This window comes from Leuresthes tenuis, unplaced genomic scaffold, assembly GCF_036924035.1.
Source record: "Leuresthes tenuis unplaced genomic scaffold, fLeuTen1.0.hap1 SCAF_22, whole genome shotgun sequence".
Taxonomy (NCBI): domain Eukaryota; kingdom Metazoa; phylum Chordata; class Actinopteri; order Atheriniformes; family Atherinopsidae; genus Leuresthes; species Leuresthes tenuis.
This window is the reverse complement of record NW_027325376.1, coordinates 6,412,228-6,432,024: the sequence shown is the minus strand read 5'-3', so window position 1 is coordinate 6,432,024 and position 19,797 is coordinate 6,412,228. Positions and strand designations below refer to the sequence as shown.

Here is a 19,797-nt window from a genome sequence, read left to right as displayed (position 1 = left end):
ATCAGTCTTCAACACATCCGGAACAACAGTAATGTTGCATCTTGCCGGCTATCTTACGGTGGATAGTGATGCATTGGCTTCACCAATAGCAAACAGCAAAAAGAAAACATGATTTAATGGTGTTCGCTGTTCTTTTTCATTTCCTATATTTTCTGTCTTTACTTTTATTTCCAATCTTTGCTTAATATGCTGTGACCCTCTACTTCATTAGGCATTAAAAGTGCTGGGTTTCAGTCATGGAGTTGGGAGTGAAAAAGGGGTTATATCATCTAGAAAAGGTCTATTTTCAGCTCAGCTTTAATTTTTGGACACATGGTCTCACATTCACAGTGAAAGTGGAGCATCCCCAACCCATGACATTTCTCCCACAATGTTTGACATCTGGTATGAGGTTCTTCTAAAAGTCTGTGGCCTGAACCAAATCTTTATACTGTTATCGGAGCCAAACAGTTCTCTTTGAACTGTACGTCAAGAGCCCATTATTCCAGAGTGCCTGATCTTTGCCTGCATGTTTACTGGTAAATTGCAGTTTTTCGCTAATGTTCTTTTGGACATCAAAGTCTTTTTTTCCAGGTTTGCAGGTCAAACATGAGCGATCGCTCTCTGATTGCAAATCCTGTGATAAAATTTCAAGGTTCGCGGAGACTTCCTTTTTATCAGGCTTGAATTTGGGCTGCCAGTCCCGGGCAAACTGCCAGTTGGATGAAAACTGCAGCAAATGTCCTGACAGTGGATAGATTTATTTCAACTATTAGAGTCCCTCCTGACTCGTAGACTTCCACAATTTGTTTTGGAGGAACGGCTTTTTTTGATATTTGCATAATGACGCCACATTTGTGAGTAAGAGAACAGCCGATCACATACATCAGAGATTTAAATGAAGCAGTCACTTCCACCTGTCACTCCATAAAAGGGTCCTAATTATCTGCATCAAATCTGGAACCCCTGATGGATAGATGTGTGCTTGCTTTTCTTTTATCATTCCAAAGTTTTTTAAATTTATGGAGACCCATCTGAATAAAAAGAAAGGAGATTATTTTGATAAAATAAGTCGAGAGATAGCTAAGTGTCATCATTTCAAATAAATACCCATCCCAAACTGACACAATTCACACAGTGTCTCTGCCACATTTGTCCAAGTCACATAAAAAACAGAGATAAATGTTGAGAAATACGCGTTTGCCATTCAATCACTTATCAACAGACACGGTCACGTCTTAAAAATGACTTTGTGTCAAGGAGCTGAAAAGAGGTCACAGCTCAATGTCAGTGTTTGTTTACAACTGAGAGAAAAAATGGCAGACTGGTCCACTAAATCACTCTCCTGCCTGTGGAGACGAACCTCGGGATAAAGTGAGAATGTGAGGTCAGAGATTAATGCCTCCAACAGTTCTGACATGGAAAAAACGAACTAACCGAAAAACCTGCCAAACATTTACAAAAGACAACCACAATGTGATTTAATTCTTTATTTCTTTCATTTAAGTCTGGATCCGCACGTTTCCATCCTTAATTCTCTGTTCCTGCTTAGGCTGCCTAGGTGTTACTGCCTTAAAATCCCTTAAGGGAACACTTACTGCACAATATTGCAGCTACATGGGAAAATAGTTTGAAACCTCTGAGTTCAGAGCACTGCGCTGGATCGTCAGTCTACTGCTGACCTCTTGTGGATGAAATAAAGCACTACCATCAACTCATGTAGCTCTGTGCAGCAAATAAGATACCCTGTGAAATTTACTTTTTAAGCTTTTTTATTTCAGAAAGATCTGCCTGTCGCAGCAGCAGCTCTCTGGCCAGATCTGGCCGGCCACTCTTGGCCAAGCACTGAGCAAGATGGGAGGCCTTTGGCTGGTGCGGGAGTGTGGGCAGCGCTCGCCTCCACATGGCCAGGACTTGGAAGGCCTGGGCTGACGGGCTGTCCCCAGCTCGGAGCTTCACCAGCTGGGCGGCGCTGCGTCTGAGACGCAGACAAGACACCAGCAGAGCTGTTTCCTCCCGCGAGAGCTCCTCAGACAGCCAGAGAAGAAGAGCGTCTGACAGTGACTCTGCTGCATGTGACAGTAGGGAAGATTTTACATTTCAACAGCAAGTTTAGACAACAAGTAAGTATGTTTTGTGTTAAAAAAAGATCAAATTAAACATAACAAAATGGACAAAAGGCATTAGTTGACAAATGTTCTTAAGTTATTTAGTAGTACTCTGAAAAAGGCTCTTTTCTGTGTGCAGAGAAATATCTTTTTCATTCAATTATTCAATATCTGCTCTAATCAAAGCTTGTTTGTGAAAAAGTTCAAGTCAGAGCGTTTTGAGATGAGCTTCTTACATCCTTTTTAACTAGAAATGAACCTTGCTGGGAAATCATGAAAAATGATGAGTGCAATGAGCAAAGTAACCAAAGCACCACATGTAACCATGAAAAGACAGAAACCAGCAGAAATGGTACCGCGTTAGTGAAAGAAGAATTTTTACCGCCTGATTAGTTGGAGCTGCAGTGACCGTAAACAACATGGAATAATGCAATGTGGGACCAGGGAACTAGCTGAGGCACAGGAGGAGGACAGAGTGGATGCATGATGGCTGAGTCACTCACCTGTCTCCTCACATAACTTCAGCCGTGCTGTTACGGGCCGACTGACGATTCTCACTTTCTGAAATGAAACAGAATAATTCTGTAAGGACTCTACTGCAACCCCAATTCCAAAAAAAGTTGGGACACAAGAAGTAACTTAGATCAATATTTTATTCACAACAGGGCGTAGAAGACATAGGAAATGTTGAAAGTGAGATATTTTACTGTTTCATGAAAGATATCAGCTTATCCTCAAAAGGTTGGGATGGTGGCACCAAAAGGCTGAAAAAGTAAGTGATACAGCTGGAGGAACATGGTCAGTTAGCAGCAGATCACTAACATGGATAGAAGCATGAAACACGGGACGTGATGGTAAACTGTCCTTTGTGCCATTGGATGGTGCGCACGTGAGGTTGCCTTGGTGTTGAGGGTGGCGTGAGAGCTGTGTCTCAGATGTGGGAAAGACGTTAATTTCGGGACACATCATCAGTGGTGTACCTTTGAATCGGGGGTGTTTTGGCCTTTCAACACTAGACACCCTCATCAAAGGTGGCCTGCTGCAGGGTGATCAAACCTGAGCTTGAGGCCCAATCATGAGAATTGCCCGGTTGTTTGAATGGCGCAGCCCACGAGCCTATGCAAGGCAGGGGCTGTCCTCTTCCCTGAGTCAAGCTTAAAGCTGACTGCATACCTTGTTTACGCTCCTCCTGCAGGGTTGTGACCTGGGGGGTGGGGATTAGTGAGCGGGTCCAGCAAGGGTCTTTCTGCTTGATCTATATCCACTGGCTGCTTCTCTCAGCCGCTTCAGAGACTGTCGCAGAGCCTGTCCACGGATGCCAAGGTCTTTCAGCAGCCTGATGGTGGAAGAAGCAACAAAACCTCTGCATCCCACTTCAACCGGATAGACTTTCGCTTTCCATCTTCGTTGTTGAGCACCTGCTACCAGTTCTGTGTAGCGCAGTTTCTTGCGCTCTTAGGCCTCTTCTGTTGAATTCTCCCATGGGACTGTGAGCTCTGTGATGTAAACAGCCTCGGAGTAAAGAGAGCACCATAGAGAAGCAAAGTCTCTTAGAAGTAAAGATGGGCAGAGTCTAAAATTGTGGATTTCTGAGATCTCTGAGAACCTATATTGGATGCCAGAGATCTTCAGGCCCTGAGTCAGCTCTGCATTAAAAACAGACATGATTCTGTCATGGAAATCACCGCATGGGCTCAGGAATACTTCCAGAAATATTTAGCTGTGAACACAGCTCACCGTGCCGCCCAAAAATCCAGGTTACTGCTCTCTCATGCAAAGAGGAAACCATATGTGAAGATGACCCAGAAACATTTTCATCTTCTGTGGGCCAAAGCTCGTCTAAAATGGACTGAGGCTTGCTCACGGATGCTGTGTGACCAAAAAAACAAAAACATTTGGTACATTGTGCAACTCAAAATATGACAAAGAAGTCTACCTTCTTCTTCTGTCATATTGCATATCTGACTGTTCAGCAGGTAGACTCCGGTAAACAGAGAGACAGGAAAACAGAGAGAAAAAAGAGGCGACGCTACACAGCTGCAGCAAAATGTCTCACTTTCAACATTTGATGTGTTTTCTATGTTCTATGTGAATAAACTGGTTTATGAGACTCACAGATCTTTGCATTTACATCTCACACTGTGTCCCGACTTTTGGGTGATATTTTTCCTCTTTTTTAAATATCAGGTAAATTGTCTAAATCTCCATTTGATTCTGCACCTTTGGTAAAGTCAGGGGCATCTTACAGATTGGATCTCCCAGGAGTTTTGCGTCCCTCAGGACAGCGTTGTCCCCTCGCCACTCCAGCTGACCTCTGCTGACTCTGTAAAACAATGCCGTCCCCTTGTAGTGAGGCGAGCTGTAGTTTCCAAATGGGTCCACCTCAGCGAGACGCACTGAGAGTTGATTCTTCCGCTGGCTGTGAAAGGTGAGCCGCTCTCCTTCATTTTTGTCGTTTAGACCAAAAGCTGCAGAACATGAATAATTTAAATAATGGCTACATGATCTTTACAAGTAGATCCTGTAAATAACACGACCTGCCACAAGTCCTTTGGACTGTAACATCTGATCAGAGCCACGTGTTTTCAAACCAAGTGGCCGAACAGTCAAGATGTCATAGAAAAAACATCAACAAAGGGCGAAATGAGACAATATACCTGAGGTTTTGCTGTATAAGCATTCTGCAGGCTGCCTGTGTAAACATATCACTCATCCACTTTATTATTTGGCAAGCAGTCAACCAGCATGAGGAACCTGTTTGAGCCTAGAACAGGTTGACGGGTAAGTTTCCAACTTTTCTATCGGCCACAGCTGTTCTAAAGACTTTATCAAAACAAGATTATATACCAGGGTCTCTCAGTATTCCTACATGGCAGAGTCTGAAGAGTCAGAATAGATTGGATGCGATGAAGACCAGGATGCAGGATCAACAGCAGAATATGTTCAGAGACACATTTAGTCAGATATCTCAATATGTCGAACGGAATAAACGTCGAAACAAACATTTGGTGATGTTTTTGAGCAAATCAACAAGGGTTTTTCCTTCTTGATCTCTTTGTTTCCAAGGAAGTTGTGCTCATAAACAGTCAAAAAATGCCTTTTCAGCTATAAAACAGGACATGAGAGAAGATGCATCAGTGTAAAAACCACATGCACGCCTTCCCACTGGTTTCTACAAACCCGATTCCAAAAAAAACGTGTGAAACAGAAAGTAATGATTTGACAATGTCTCAAAGCATTGTTTTATGCACCGTGAGCATTTCAAATGTTGAAAGTGAGACATTTGGTGGAACATACTGGTTCATGTTGAATTTGACTGCCATTTTGTCTGTCCACTGAAGTGATTTCTGGAAGTGTTCCTGAGGCCGTGCAGCGGCTTCCAGGACAGACTCATGTCTGCAGCACTGCCCGAGAGTCCAAAGACCAGGAGCATCTCTGTATAGATGATGGAATATTCACAGTCCTCACATTTTACATCGAGGAACATTGTTCTGAAATTGCTCGACAGTTTTTTGCTGTTGAACCACTTCAATCTTTACTCCACCTCTCTAAGATGCTTTTTTAAAACACCAACTCGTGTTACTGACCTGTTACACATTCACCATAATTAGTTACTCACTTTTCAAGCCTTTTGTTCCCTGTTTCCCAACTTTTTTGAGATGTGTCGCTCCCGTCAAATTTAAAATAAGCTCATTTTTTCCGTAAAATAAGAAAATATCTCACTTTCAACATTCAATCTTTTCCGTGTTCTGCTTCAAATAGATTCGTCGTTCCAACTTTTTTGGAACTGTCGATGTAAACGGGAGGAATCGTGGGAAGAAAATCGCACACATTCCCGCCGTGCTTACACAAGATAAAGACAAGCTTCGTACTGTGAAATGCTGATAGAAAATAAGGGAGGATGTGACATTTTCAGGTTATTTTCCTGATTATGCACAAAGTCATTGAAATTATGTTTTATCTGAATATTCATGTGTGAGGAAGGACGCTTCCACATCCCTGGAGTCGCAACTACTGTGCAGCTAAAAGCTGGAATGATCTTCATCTGCTTCGTGTTGCTACATGTATCTCTTTTAATTCTGTGGTTTTGGTGCATTGCAGTGCAACTTTCATTCAGCCTCACGTCCTACCTGTGGAGCTGATGTTGCCACTGAAACGCAGGAGAAGCTGATCTGCTTCACACATTGAGATCTCTGGCGAGGTGTCCACGAGGCCGCCGTAGCCCCGAGCTCGCAGTTTGCTCAGCTCCCAGCCGAGGTCTCTACTGGGCAGCGCAGCCACCAGCACTCTGTGAGGCTCGTCTTTTTGCCTCCGGAGGATGATGGTGACGTTGTGGCAGCGGGCGGACTCCTCCAGCTCCTCGGCCAGGGAGACGAGGAGACAGGGCTGCAGTGGGGCGAGGAGACGAACCACCAGCAGCCTGATGGGAGGAGAGGCAGACTGAGGGAAACCTAAGAAGTTAAACTTCAGAGGAAAGATTATATTGTTGCTGAACAAGGAAAAGCGCCTGTTATCAAGGGCCAGAATACTGGGGTAATATACTTAACAGACTTAAGACTGTGCAGATATTATTCCTCCATGAAGCTGATTTAGATAAGAGAGGAGAATCACAATCCTTCATTATAGATCTAATACTTGTAATTGAAGCAGGCGATGAGAAGAAGGAAGCTTTCTGACTCTTTTATTTTCTCCTTGGACTGTTACTTACTTACGTTCTGACATAGAAATGCCAAAGGTTGGAATTTAAAGCATTTAGAGCTCATATGCCCTTCTTAAACCCCTTAAATATCCCCAACCTCTTAAGAAAAGCTTTTCCCTCAGACTGGTTGTTAGCTGTAGTGTTCGGCATATACATTCGTTTTGTTAGTCCTGTGCTGATCAAAAGCATCTCAGCAACAAAACAGTGAAGCAAGCGGTGAGTACTTCCAGATTATTTATTCTGTTCATGAATTTATAGCTTAAACAAATGAAGCACATTAAACTGTTTCCCTTTTACTTGTAAATGTTTACCCAGCAGGACATGGTGTGTGAAGCACTGTCAGGTTAAAGCTCAAAGTGCTGACTTCTCACAAGCTATCTGTTAACTGATGCAGTTCATTAACTGTTTCTGAAAGTAAACCCTTTTTCAGTTCAGGAGGTATGAGGACATGATCAAAACTGGGTCTTAATATTTCCTGAAGACAACCTCAGATGAACAACAACACATAACATATGTCACTGTTTAACAAAAAGTAATCCAGAAGCAGTGTGGGAAAAACTAAGAGGACTAAAAAGGTGCTGCTAAGCGAGCACTTGATCAGTTCATCTTCAGTACGTGTGAGCAGCTCTATAAAAGCAGAAGTGTTGGCAGTCTGCTGGTCTGGAGCATTCAGGTGTGTGTTATCACGATGCCAAGGAGGAAAGACATCAGTAATTATCTTAGAGAAGCAGCTGTTGCTGCCCATCGATCTGGGAAGGCTGATAAGGTCATTTCCAATTCATTTGGAGTCCATCATTCTACAGAGAGAAAGATTATTCACAAGTGGAAAACATTCAGGGCAGCTGTCAATCTTCCCAGGAGTGGACGTCCCAGCAAGTTCACCCCAAGGTGAAAAACCCAAAGAGCTACATCTCAGACTCTACAGGCCTCAGTTATCATGTTAAAGGTTAAAGTTCATGACAGCACAATTAGAAAAAGACTGAACAAGGATGGCTTGTTTGGAAGGGCTGCAGGAGAAAGCCTCTTCTCTCTAAAAAGAACATGGCAGCACAGCTTAGGTTTGCAAAGCTGCATCTGAACAAAGCTCAAGACTTCTGGAACAATGTCCTTTGGACAGACCAGACCAAAGTGGAGATGTTTGGTCATAATGCACAGCAGCACGTTTGGAGGAAACCAAACACAGCATATCAGCACAAACACCTCATACCAGCTGTCAAGCACGGTGGTGGAGGGCTGATGATCTGGGCTGGTTCTGCAGCCACAGGACCTGGGCACCTTGCAGTCATTGAGTCCACCATGAACTCCTCTGGATACCAAAGTATTCTAGAGTCAGATGTGAGGCTATCTGTCCCACAGCTAAAGCTGGGCTGAAACTGGCTCATCAACAGGACAAAGATCCCAAACACAGCAGCAGATCTACAGCAGAATGTGTGAAAAAGGAAAAAAATAAAGGTGTTGCAATGGTCCAGTCAAAGTCCAGACCTCAGCCTGACTGTAATGCTGTGGTGGGACCTGAAGAGAGCTGTGCAGAAACCAATGCTGCAAACCTCAATGAGCTGAAGCAACAATTTTGAAGTGAGAGACTGATAAAGTCATACAGAAAACTGTTACTTCAAGTTATTGAACTACAGGTGCTTCACGAGCTGTTGAATCATGGGATGAATTAGTTTTTTTTCACACACTGCTTCTGCATTTTGAGTTAGTTTTAATTAAAGGAGTAATGACACAGTGTAAAATGTGTTGTTGTTCATCTGAAAATATTCATCAAATGTTAAGACCTGATAAGGACCAGGTGATTCAGGTTTAACTTTGTAATGTGCGGATGTATCTTGTCTCCAGATCCAGTTTTTCCTACAAGACTCAAGTCCATGATGCCATTTCTACCACCTCTGATTGTCCACAAGTAAGGATCCCTGAGTTTTAATCGTCTTTGTGCAAATACACAAATGCTCATCCATCATCTCCTCCTTTCTTGCTCTCCTGCTCTGATCAGGGGGAGCGTCCTGTGCCTCATTAGTGTGGTTGGAGGACTCCTGGTGACTCTGACTGCTGGTGGTCCGTGTGTGGACGTGGCTGTGAGGATGGCCCAATACCCCGATAACCTGCTCCACCTGTCAAACGCACTCATCGGGCTCATGGGCCTCAGACACCAAAAACATGTTGTGAGAAATCCTTTTCAGCAGCTCAAGTGTGCATTTGAACTGAGAATCAAATTGCTTCAAATATTACATGCAATGTATTGGAAAATATCCACAGGTCTGTGTTTGTTGTGTCTTGCAGGCTAACTCTTTGGTAAAAGCCAAACCGAAAAAGCTCTACTTCACTCACAGGTCTTAAGGGAACTCGGTTACTCTTTTCAACAGTCATACACATTCAAAGTGAAGCTTTTCGGGCATATTTTATAGATTGTTCTCTTGTGTTCATTCCAGTTTTTGCAGTCTTCTGGATATGACGAGATTATCGCTGCCAGGCGCATGTGTTTTCATAGTTTTATGGGAGTTTCCGAGCTTCCCCGAGGAGCAAACAAGCCTGAAGTCAACACCTACTAACTGGATCTCTCCAAAAAGGTACAGAGATATGAAACAGCACATGATTCATACTTCATAGATTCCTCAAAGAGCACACTTTGGTCTCTTTACCTTTGTGACAGCGTTGCGAGTATTTTCTCATTCGTTTTTACCACACGATTCCATATGTTATCTTTTTACTGCTGCTGGCTTCAGTGTTTATCTACAGGGTAGAAAATAGTGCTGAAGCCCAGCGAGGTGCATCTGGTGTGTCTTTTTTTCCCAAAATATCCTTTTTTGCAGGTAAACCATGTTTTTCTATTGGCATCTTTTTTGTAATCCTCATTTTAGCTACAGGATTGGAGCCGGTTCAGTAGAGAATCAAGCCTTTCTGCCAAAAAAAAAAAAATCGATGGAAATAATAAAAGTCCTTGAAAGAAGAAGTCGTGTTGGATGAGAAGATTAAACACAGGACTATCATCCAGGAGACGGGGTTCAAGGCCTGTTTGAAAGCAAAAACTACTCCTTTATAGAATTTTTTCAGCTATTATATATTTATTTTTTCCAGGCAACAGAAATATCAAGTTTGGAAAATGATTGTGTGTCTCTGTCTGGGTGTTTTTCCTTTTCTGCCTTTTATAACTTCCCCCATGTTTCAGAAATTAGTTTGATGCTTAAACAACTCATTTTGACACCCAAACCCGACCAAACAGAGACTGAAAGCTGAAAACAGCAAGAGGTCCTCCCGTCTCATGAACTTAAATCCCCTGCAGGGAAATTAAACTCTACCTGCTCCTTATTACTCTTACTTTATATGTTCATCCACTACAGATTCTCCTCTATATGGACCTTATATGTGCGTTAATATTTCACCTTCCCCTCTGAGTCAAACTGCTCGTGATTCGCAGTAGATGTGCGCTTCGCCCTCTTGTGGCCTGAGTTATAAAGACATAAACTAAGATGATCCTGACCATTTTTTCTACTCACAAAACCTTTTTTTCACCTGTTTCAAGCATATAAAACACAGGACAGACAACTATTTACATTATTTTTTGCTTCTCAAGGCTCCCATGATATGCAAAGCTTGTATTTTGCCCAAATGACATCATATTACTGAAAAGCATCTTGGTGCCACTTTGGTTACTGCAGTACATGAGAGCTTCTTCTTTTTCTTGCTCTGTGGTCAGGGGCAGAAGTATTTTCATCTTACTTTGCGGTGGCAGCAGCCAGCTCATACTGACCCTGTGCAGGAGAAGCAAGTTGAGATCACACGATTCTACAAATAAACTACGGTGGCTGATGAATTTTAGCAGAAAGGTGCAGGCGCGGGGAGATGTGGTAAGACACGTGGGATTACTGCAGCTCGTGCCAAATGCATTCAAAGGGTGCCGTTAAGATTCTGCTTTTGTGTTTGTCAGATTTACCTGTTACTGGGCGAACATCCCGGACAAATCAGGCCTGGAGTCAAGACAAGGGGCGCCACATGTGAGAGTTACCCAACATGGGATGCCCTGGGGTTGTCTGCCCTGTCTGTTGCCCTGCTTTGGATGTTTCTGCCTCATATTGCACTTTGTGCTGCTCTCTGTTTAGGCTGGAGCATACATAAACACATACACTGAAAATATTGTCATGAAGATGCTTAAAATAGAGATTTTAAACTATGTGACAGTAGCTGTTTTTTTTTAATCACACGTTGCCATTAAACCACGGCAGACTTGTAACCCGAGCTAAATAAAATGGTAATATTTACTCTTAGCTGTCCCTTGTTTTATGAAGATAATAAATACTGGCTGTCGGAGTGGAGTACTCAAGATAAGTGTTCAGTTGGATGCAGAGGCGGAGTGGGACACAAAAATCCACCGGGACAATTCTGACTGCACCGGCCCACCACCGGCCCACACTGGCCCAACACTGGCTCCACCTCCCATATATCAACCACACAAACAAAATGTATGGACGAGCCACCGTGATATGACGACACTGAGGAGGCACTATGAAGAACTCAGCTCAAATGTTGTGCTAATTTGTAACAATGTGTCCTGTCAACTCAGCTGCATCACTAGTCTGGTTGTTTCGGAATAAATCCGTAATTTTTTGACCATTTTGATGCGCTCTCCTCCAGCATCCGCTGCTTCTTCATTCTGGCCTTTTCGGCCCCTCCTTTCTCCTTTCTCTTCTTTCCCTCCATCAGGTGTAACACAGAGCAAAACAAACAGGCAAATCCGATTCCTCTTAGACTGTAAGAAAATCCTCTTTCTCTCTCTGACTGCCGCTCATTCATCCCCCGACGTTCACTGGATAAATGCAGAGCGATACGCAGGTCACATTTCCCACGAGGCTTTGCTCAGACCATTCTACATTCATTTATGAACAAAAAAACAAATGAAATCGCTGGCCAATTTCATCAAAGTTATGTAACGTCTGAATAAAAAGAATTAGATCAAGACAGGAGGCTAAACAAAATCAGTGGGCTGGATTAATGAGAGTGAGTTTGACACTCCAGCAACCATGAGTGACTTTTAACTCAATGGGCCGCTCTTGAACTTCACACAGGACAGGGCAGTCTGCAGGTTCTCTTGAGCTCATTGGCCTGCCGGCTGGGAAATCTCCCGCCACTCTGGCCCTGGTCGGATGACAAACCTGCACACAATTTTCTGTGATAATCAGCTCAGCACTGATATTTGCAGAGGAAGAGAGGAAACTGAGTGATTTAGAATAGTAGCTTTCCAATTTATAGTCACGCTGACTATTTCAGGCCAAACCTATTTTCGCAGGCCCACACTGGTCTCTGAGTGCTGCAGCTCGGCTTCTAACGACACTGGAAAACTGATCCACTTAGTGTTGGCTCCCTCAAGTAAGTCCCGTATGGCTTTGAGGCTGAATGTGCCATTCTAGTAATCATCTGCACAAAAAGTTGTTGGTAAAACAGGAAACAGGAAAGTTTTCAGACCTTATTAAGAATTCCACCTGTTGCTGTTTCACTCATCTTAAAATTGATGAAATTCTTTTCTTTTTCCATCAGTTTACTCACAGTTCTCCTCAGACGACAGTTTTTGACATTTATGAGTAAATATTGAGAATCGTTGTTCTGTTTTTTGCAGTTTAGCTGAGTCCATTCGTGCACAAATGTGTTCATAGGTTAGAATTTAAAAGAGCACACACCTGTTAGACAGGATTGTGTGAAGGCTCAGATCTGAAGGAGGATACAAGAAAATAATTCTGCACATATATACAGAATTTCTCTATCTCCAGCAGCACAGTAGTACTTTTCCCTGATCTAGTTACCCAGACAAACAGAGTAACTGAGGACGAAGGATCTTGGTAGGACAGGCAAATAGTCACTATGGACAAGATTCAAAGTTCCTTTGTCGTGAGGGCAGAACCTTATAGAAAGGCAGCCATCACTGCTGTAATCTTCCAATCAGTTCTTTATGGCAGGGAAGCCAGAAAGAAGCCATTCTTCACTGATATTACATTACTTTCTTCACACATATTATAGCCTGCTGGCAGTTTGCAATAAGCCACCTGAATGACTCAAAGAAAGTGTAAGTTAGGTTGTTCGAGGTGTTAGGAGCTGAAGTATTCCCAAAAGAGATGAATCATCGAGATATCTGTGAAGTTAGAGAGGGACCCCTCTCCTCTCATAACTGATTTTGACAATCCCTACAGTCAAACACGGTGATGACAGCGTCAGCCTGTGGAGATGACTTTGTGTGGCAGAGCCAGAGAGATCGGATACTGAAAATACGGCACAAACCGGAGCAAATAACCTTTCCCAAAGAACATTCCACTAAAAAATGACGTTCCAAGCTTCTCAGCTCACTCCCAAGACGACACTGCTGCCAAAGTTGCTTTGGCCGAGTTCCGAGTACTCGTGCTGGTGAATACTTATGTAAAGTGATATTTCAGTCTTACTTTAACAAATTAAGAAAGTGTGTTTTTGCCTTGTCATCGAAGAGGATTGTGCGCAGACTGATTGAAACAGCATCCGTCTCAGCTCCTGTAGCACTGCAGCACAAAACTGTCAACTCTGTTTCAGATCCATGACTCAAGAAACAAGAGCAGTGAACTCAAAAGTTGTCAAAAGAACAACTTATTTGTATCTTTCTTTACGTAAGCGTGGTGCTTGATGTTTGGGTCGCCATTTACATTTGCACCAGTGAAGACAAACCTGTCCAAGTTCTCCATCAGGTCAAAGGACACCAGGCCGATCTGCTGGTTCCTCACAGCCACTTTATCGAGGACACTCCACTGTTTGTCTCTTGATCCCAGAAGCATCAGCGACTCGTTGGCAATCTCCTTAGACTTCACAGTAGCATTCAAGGTTCTGACAGTGGCAATAAAGACAAACAATGACATTTTTACAGCATAATGCCTGAACAGTCGCTCTTATCTCTGAGCCCTGGACATCTGCAGTCATCTATTGTACTTTGTCCACTCATACCACAACTCTCAGATCATTTAAATAATAGAAATTTGGCAACAATCCACCTACCTCACTCTGTCTGAGGGAAGTAAGGAAGCGCTAACAGTCCGACGCTGGCAGGCTTGATGGTCTTGTCCCCTCAAGTCCCTATTTTTTTCAGGGTTTGGGGGACATGGAAGCGTGACTGTGAGGGCTCTCCTGAGGGGCTGTGAGGTCGGGTGGGTGAGGTAGAGCAGTGGGCTGGCAGAGACCACCGGTTTAAAGGCATCATTTCTGGACCTGACGGCAGCTAGGAGGACAGCGTCCACCGGCTGGATCTGAAGCAGATGAGGAAACAGCTGTTCTGCATGATTCAGGCAGTAATTTGGATGGAAATGCTGATTGATGTTAGAAAAGTTTTTTCTGACACTTTAATTTCGTCGACAGCATGTTTTTTTTTCTTTTAATCAAAAGGAGCTTTGCAGAGTGGGAGGGAAGATCAAGCAACAAACCGCTGCAGTGAAGTTAGTTCAACAATAATTGGACTCGCATGTCAATTCAAATACAAGCTGTGGCTGTTTGTGCTTTTTAATCGCACAGCAAACATCTGGGACAGTCTGTGAATCAGAAGCAGTGTGTTTCTTTTTTCCCTCACTTGCTTTTTAAGAACAGTTTTCCATCTTACATCTCTTTATGCTTTGAACAGGTTCCCAGATTTTAAGAGTCTTGATCTCAAGACCCTTTTGATGCAATTTCTCAACCCCAACCAGCTCTCAGTTTTGTAAACCTGCCATCAAACCTGCCTACCGTATGTGTATGAGTAAAGTGAGTAAAGTGAGTAAAGTGAGAGAGAGGTAGGTGGTGATCAAAGCATCTTCCTTGTACCATTGTTTGTGCCATTACTGGAGCAGCAAAGGATCCTGGGAGGTAATTTAGGCAGATTCGGGAGTCCATGGGGAGTTTTAGTGACAACCCCCTCTTGGGAATGATGTAATTTTCTCTTTTTAGACAGTACACCACTGCAAACAGACCCAATGAGTACACCTTCACCTCTGCAAAAGAACCCTGAAAAAGACACAAAGTAAGAGTTAGACAATTAGAGTTTTAAACATTTATGAAATCACTAACATCTGACAGAAAGCAACATTCAGTCAGGTATTCCTTAATACCAGATTAAGTCCTCTAACAGCACTCTCATTTGTTATTAATAGTGTAATTCCTTCCTATTCACCAGCCTGTCTCAGATAAATTTACACAATACAACCAAACCAAAACTAAACCCAGGTGGGGTTTGCTTTAGTACTTCTGAGTATTGTTTTATCTGTTGTAGACAGCGGTCAGAGCGCTCTCAGTTTGTTGCCTTGGTAATGTGTTTAATGTGCTAAATACCCATGTGTTCCTTAGACTGGGTGCTGCTGTCTGCTGACATAAAACAACAGAGACCAGGATCTGAGGTGTGTGTGAATGTGAAATACTACAAAGTAACCTTGATGTCCCACCAGCTGCAGCCTCTGCCTGTACTTTTAAACAGGAAGTGACGAGAGGCCATGTAGTTGCAAACTGACCACTTGTTTTACTTCTAGAAAGATCTTGTTAAGGCTTTCAGTGATCTCCGTTTGAACTAAATGTCCTTTTTCCTTTGGTATTGCTATAGATGAGCTCATTCTGCCAGTGAAAACTAACTCTCATGCAGATGATAGCTATCTATATGTGGTTGAACTTACCCTTAAATATCATTGTTAAAACGTTTATGATACTTTCTAAACAATAGATGGAAGTGATTTCCTTCTGAAATAGGCAAATAGGCCAGCAGATTCAAAGCACGTCTTATGATGTGTCTCTCTTTCTTTAAACGCTTTTTTAGGAATCTGAAGAACATAAATCTTAAATGATGAGAGATCAGATTGTTACTTTTCAAGTTAGTGGATGTAGAAGAAAAGGTTACCTTTTGCCCTTCATACACACCCTCAGTTGTCACAGGGGTGATGTAGCTCACCCTCTTTCCCTCATCGACTATCTTTACAGCGACGTCCCTGTAGCTGCCGCGATGCTGCACCCGGAAAGGCACAGCCACGGCTACAGGAAAGAGGACGCCGGCTCCCCTTTGAGCTTTGACGTGGATCACTCTGCTGACCAGCTCCTCCGAGCTGGACACCATCAGGCAGCTCAGGGCGTCGGCCACCTCACACCTGAGACCTTTAGCAACACCAGCAGGTGCTCTGATGAAACATGCATCTGGTACATCAGAGTAGCCGTCCTCCAGCTGACCAGTGAGCCTAAACATTGTTTCAAAATGTGGATATAGACATATTTGAGAAGCATTTCTGGCTTTTGAAAGGCCTGAACATGCATTTTTCCACGTCAGCTTTTCCCAGACTTCAGTCTGTCCCGCACATCTGGATTGTTTGGCTTTTAGAGAAAAAAGCAAGCACTGACCTGACAGTAAACTGCATGCAATATCAAGCTATGTGGAGCCCGTGAGTTCAACAAGCGCGAGCTGTGCGGGAGTTTGCTTCTGTATCAGTGAGCAGGAGAAATGAGGGGAAAGAGATTTGATTCATGTCCAGGCATACAAGCAAGTTTCTGGAGCTTTACTGGTTTTTCTTCACTATGTTTAATGCTGATAAAGACATGCAGACATCTAGTTTTTAAACATCATGCAGCCTCTAGGGACAGAACAAGCTTATATGAATTAAACATATTCAACTAGTTAGGAGTTACTAAAGGGGAAAGTATGGAGCCAAAGACGGCATTTGAACATCCAATTTTGGACTCACCTTTTTATCGTTTCTCCCTTGAACATATCATAGTTTTTGCACATTTCAGTTCTTGCGTTTACCCCATTTTATTTCCGTACACATGTCTGACTTATTTCTTTCATCTCTTTTGTCCCGTGACCAGGACTGGGGGTGTGTGTGTGTGTGTTAAGAGTCCTGCCAGCCAGCTCATGACATCAGAACCCCAAAAGAATTGGATTACCTTGTGAACTGATTGTACTAAAAAACAATTCTCAGGCAGAAAACTGTAAGATGAGAGGTAAACAAGTAGAAAAGGTCATGGTTTTGTCAGCTTACCCCACTGTAATCCAGTCAATCTTTTTCTCAGCATCATTTATCTCCTTTTCTGTCTCCTCCAGTAAATCGGTTCGACAATGAACGGGTTTCTCTGGGAAGAACACTGGACAGTGGATTTGTAACTGTTCTCCGGTCTCTTCCACCTTGTCGCAGTCAGAGCATGTGACTCCTGTGTCTGGTATTTGCTCAGAGTCGAGTGATGGGCTTGTGTGACTCTGATCAAACTCATCCTCCAGTTCAGACCCAAAATCAGTTCTAAGTTGATCATTCCTCATGCCCTCGGGTACTGAAGCCTCTGTGTCTCTGGGCTCCTGAGGTGTTTCAGCAACACCAGCCGAGACTTCGTTTGAAGATAACTGGAGAACCGCTGAATCCAGCTTGGTTATGATTTTACCCAGTTTGTCCATAATGTTCTCCATGTCCTCTTCAACACTCAGAAAAGTGTCACTGAGGGAGCCTGAAAAGGACCTAGTATCTGAAACAGAATAAAAATATAGAAAATGCTGCTACTATAATGATAAAAATGCAAACACTTAAGTCTCCAATAAAAATCGAAATTTATCCTTCCTGGTTTGAGGAACAAGTGCACGTGTTGCTACACACGTACTGCAAAGCTGGACACTTAAATCTTTGAGAATTCTTCCCACAAAGGCTATTTGTTGAAGGCAAATCATTTAAAATGTAATTATGAGTACTTTTAAAAAGGCACAGTTACCCCAGTATTCAAACTCGTAAACAAATAAGTCAGTGACTTCTTTAGCAGCTAAGCCTACTAAAGAAATCACCAAATTTAGCTTGATGGGGTTATATTATAATAATATAATATAATATTAATATATATAATATAATATTATAATATATATTATAGATGAGGTTGCGAATTAGCATATTGATATCATAATTTGTAACTTATAGGTAAGTTTTTACAATGAAATTTCCAATAAAAGTGCTCTCATTCTCATTTTTCTCTGTTGTCAGACGGTAAAAAAAAAAAGTCTGGTTTCATGACTGGTAAGCGGAACAAATTTAGACTAAATGTTCAGCTGCAGACCTTTTGAAAGGATCACTTGGCTTCTGATTCCCTTTAATAAAATCTTGATTGTGTCCTCTTGGGAGCCAAAACGTGTGCTAAACTGCCCTCAAGTGACCTCCCGGGAGCCAAAACACGTGCTAAAGTGATCCCTTGGGAGCCAAAATGTGTGCTAAACTGCCCTCTACAGTGGTGAGGATGCGCTATATGGGCCCTTTTTTTTTTTCTCTTCTCCCCTGCCCTTCAAAAAGTCTGTGCACGCCACTGCTCAGAGAGCAAGTTAGGAGCTGCAGAACCTCTCATACGCTTTCTATAAGTTATAGTGATCTGTGATGCTGCTACTCCATTTCATAGGATTCTTTTGTGAGCACAAGTTATTTTGCCTGCCATTTCTCTTCTCACTCCACCAGACCATGCTCACACAGTGAACAGGTCCTGGGGTTGCAGAGCAATTTTGGTGACTCTCCTCTCTATGAAGTTGTTAAGGTTTGTCCTAAAAGTTGCTCGATTTGTCAGCAATCGCTCGCTTTTTTGAGAAAACATCACTTAGAGTCTGAAAAGTGGCTAAATGTAGTTTTTAAAAAATCAATTTGTCAATTTAATCTTCTGGTGGCCGGATGTGTAGATGGGGCCAGATTTGCATGTTTACTGATCCTCATTCACTGAATGAGCAAAAATAGCTAAAAAATGAGCTATTTCACTGCTCCGAGAGGTTTCTTTCTTTTTCTTTTGTTTCTTTTTTGGTGGCAAGTGAGGATCACAGATGAGTTTTTAGGGGATTGATAACTTCTAGGACTTTGACAGTTGAAAAACAGGTGCAGCCAATAAGTAAATTATAAATGCCTTGTATTTTCCAAACCACATTTAGCCTTTTCCAGTTTTTAATAGCTTCCAAACAAGCTGTGGATCACATGCACAAACTCTCATACCTGGATGACGCTGAACACCGCCCCCTGGTGGAGACCTCTTGCACATTAAGGCACATTCTCTGATCACTTCTCTCAGAGCTGTCAGCTTCTCTGAATGAAAAACACCCAGCTCTCTCAGCACACCCAGAACTTTGTGCTTGCATGCTTTCTCCTCCTGCTCTTTATCGATACTCCTCCTTTCATCCTCCTTCTGATCTTCTGATGGACTGAGCTCCCCTTCTTCTCTGCTCCCACGCACTGATCCTCCACGATGATTTCTGCAGTGTCTGACACCTTCAACCCTCTGAGCAACTTCAGTCGACGTGATGAGACTGTCCTCCCTCTGTGTGCCGAGAGGAGGGTTTGTCTCATTGATCTGTTTACTCACATGCAGATTAGTCTCCATGATAAGCTGAAAAATGCTAAAGATAAGAGAAGTTTCTCAGCGGGGCTTTTTTCTAACCCCTTTTCAGTCCATCTTGCATTATGCAAAGAAAATTCATAACTTTAATAAAATAATATTAATGAATTCAATGATTTCTTTTGAGTCTCCTTTTAGACTTAAAGCCGGAGCTCCCCTGGTCTTCTGTGTCCTTGGCTCTGAGTGTTACTGTGTCCTTGGCAATCCCAGTTTTCAGGAGCCAAAGCTGTATTTATATTGCTGCCAACAGTAAAACATGTTGCCAAGGTGACCCCTGGAGGCGGAGCAGGGATGGACAAAAGAGCAGACGCAAAGCAAAAGCTTCAATGGGAATTCTGTCCTCCGGTCATCTTCTGTTATTCTGCCATTCGTTTTGCAGCTTATGTGTGCAGACGATAAGAGACGTCAGATTCCTCACATACCCCCCCCCCCCAAATTATTCAAGTACCCCAATGATGAGTTTTCTATGATATCTTTTTTATTCTAAATGTCTGAAATGCTACTTGTTTCAAAGACATGTTTATGTTAAGGTCAGCGTAAATGGGGGCTTTAGAGCCCTTTATTGAAGCACAAAGGCCACAGACAAAAACCCTGTAAGGGGTGGCATTTTGTGGGTTTCCTGTGGAATTTCTGCATTTGAGGTCCTTAAGAAGACAGAAGCTTCAA

The 19,797-nt window shown here is 42.8% G+C and overlaps 1 protein-coding gene across 1 annotated transcript; it reads right to left on the bottom strand.

The window, feature by feature from the left end:
• Positions 1–1,608: 1,608 nt before the first annotated feature.
• On the bottom strand, positions 1,609–19,116 carry dthd1 (death domain containing 1). Its single transcript, XM_072376158.1, has 10 exons — positions 18,732–19,116; positions 16,773–17,247; positions 15,644–15,974; positions 14,584–14,763; positions 13,789–14,036; positions 13,465–13,620; positions 6,218–6,507; positions 4,308–4,555; positions 2,591–2,648; positions 1,609–2,048 (listed from the first exon to the last, which is right to left on the bottom strand). Exons 1-10 carry the CDS (start codon positions 19,114–19,116, stop codon positions 1,735–1,737), a joined length of 2,685 nt encoding a protein of 894 aa, XP_072232259.1. The 3' UTR covers positions 1,609–1,734.
• Between the last annotated feature and the right edge of the window lie 681 nt (positions 19,117–19,797).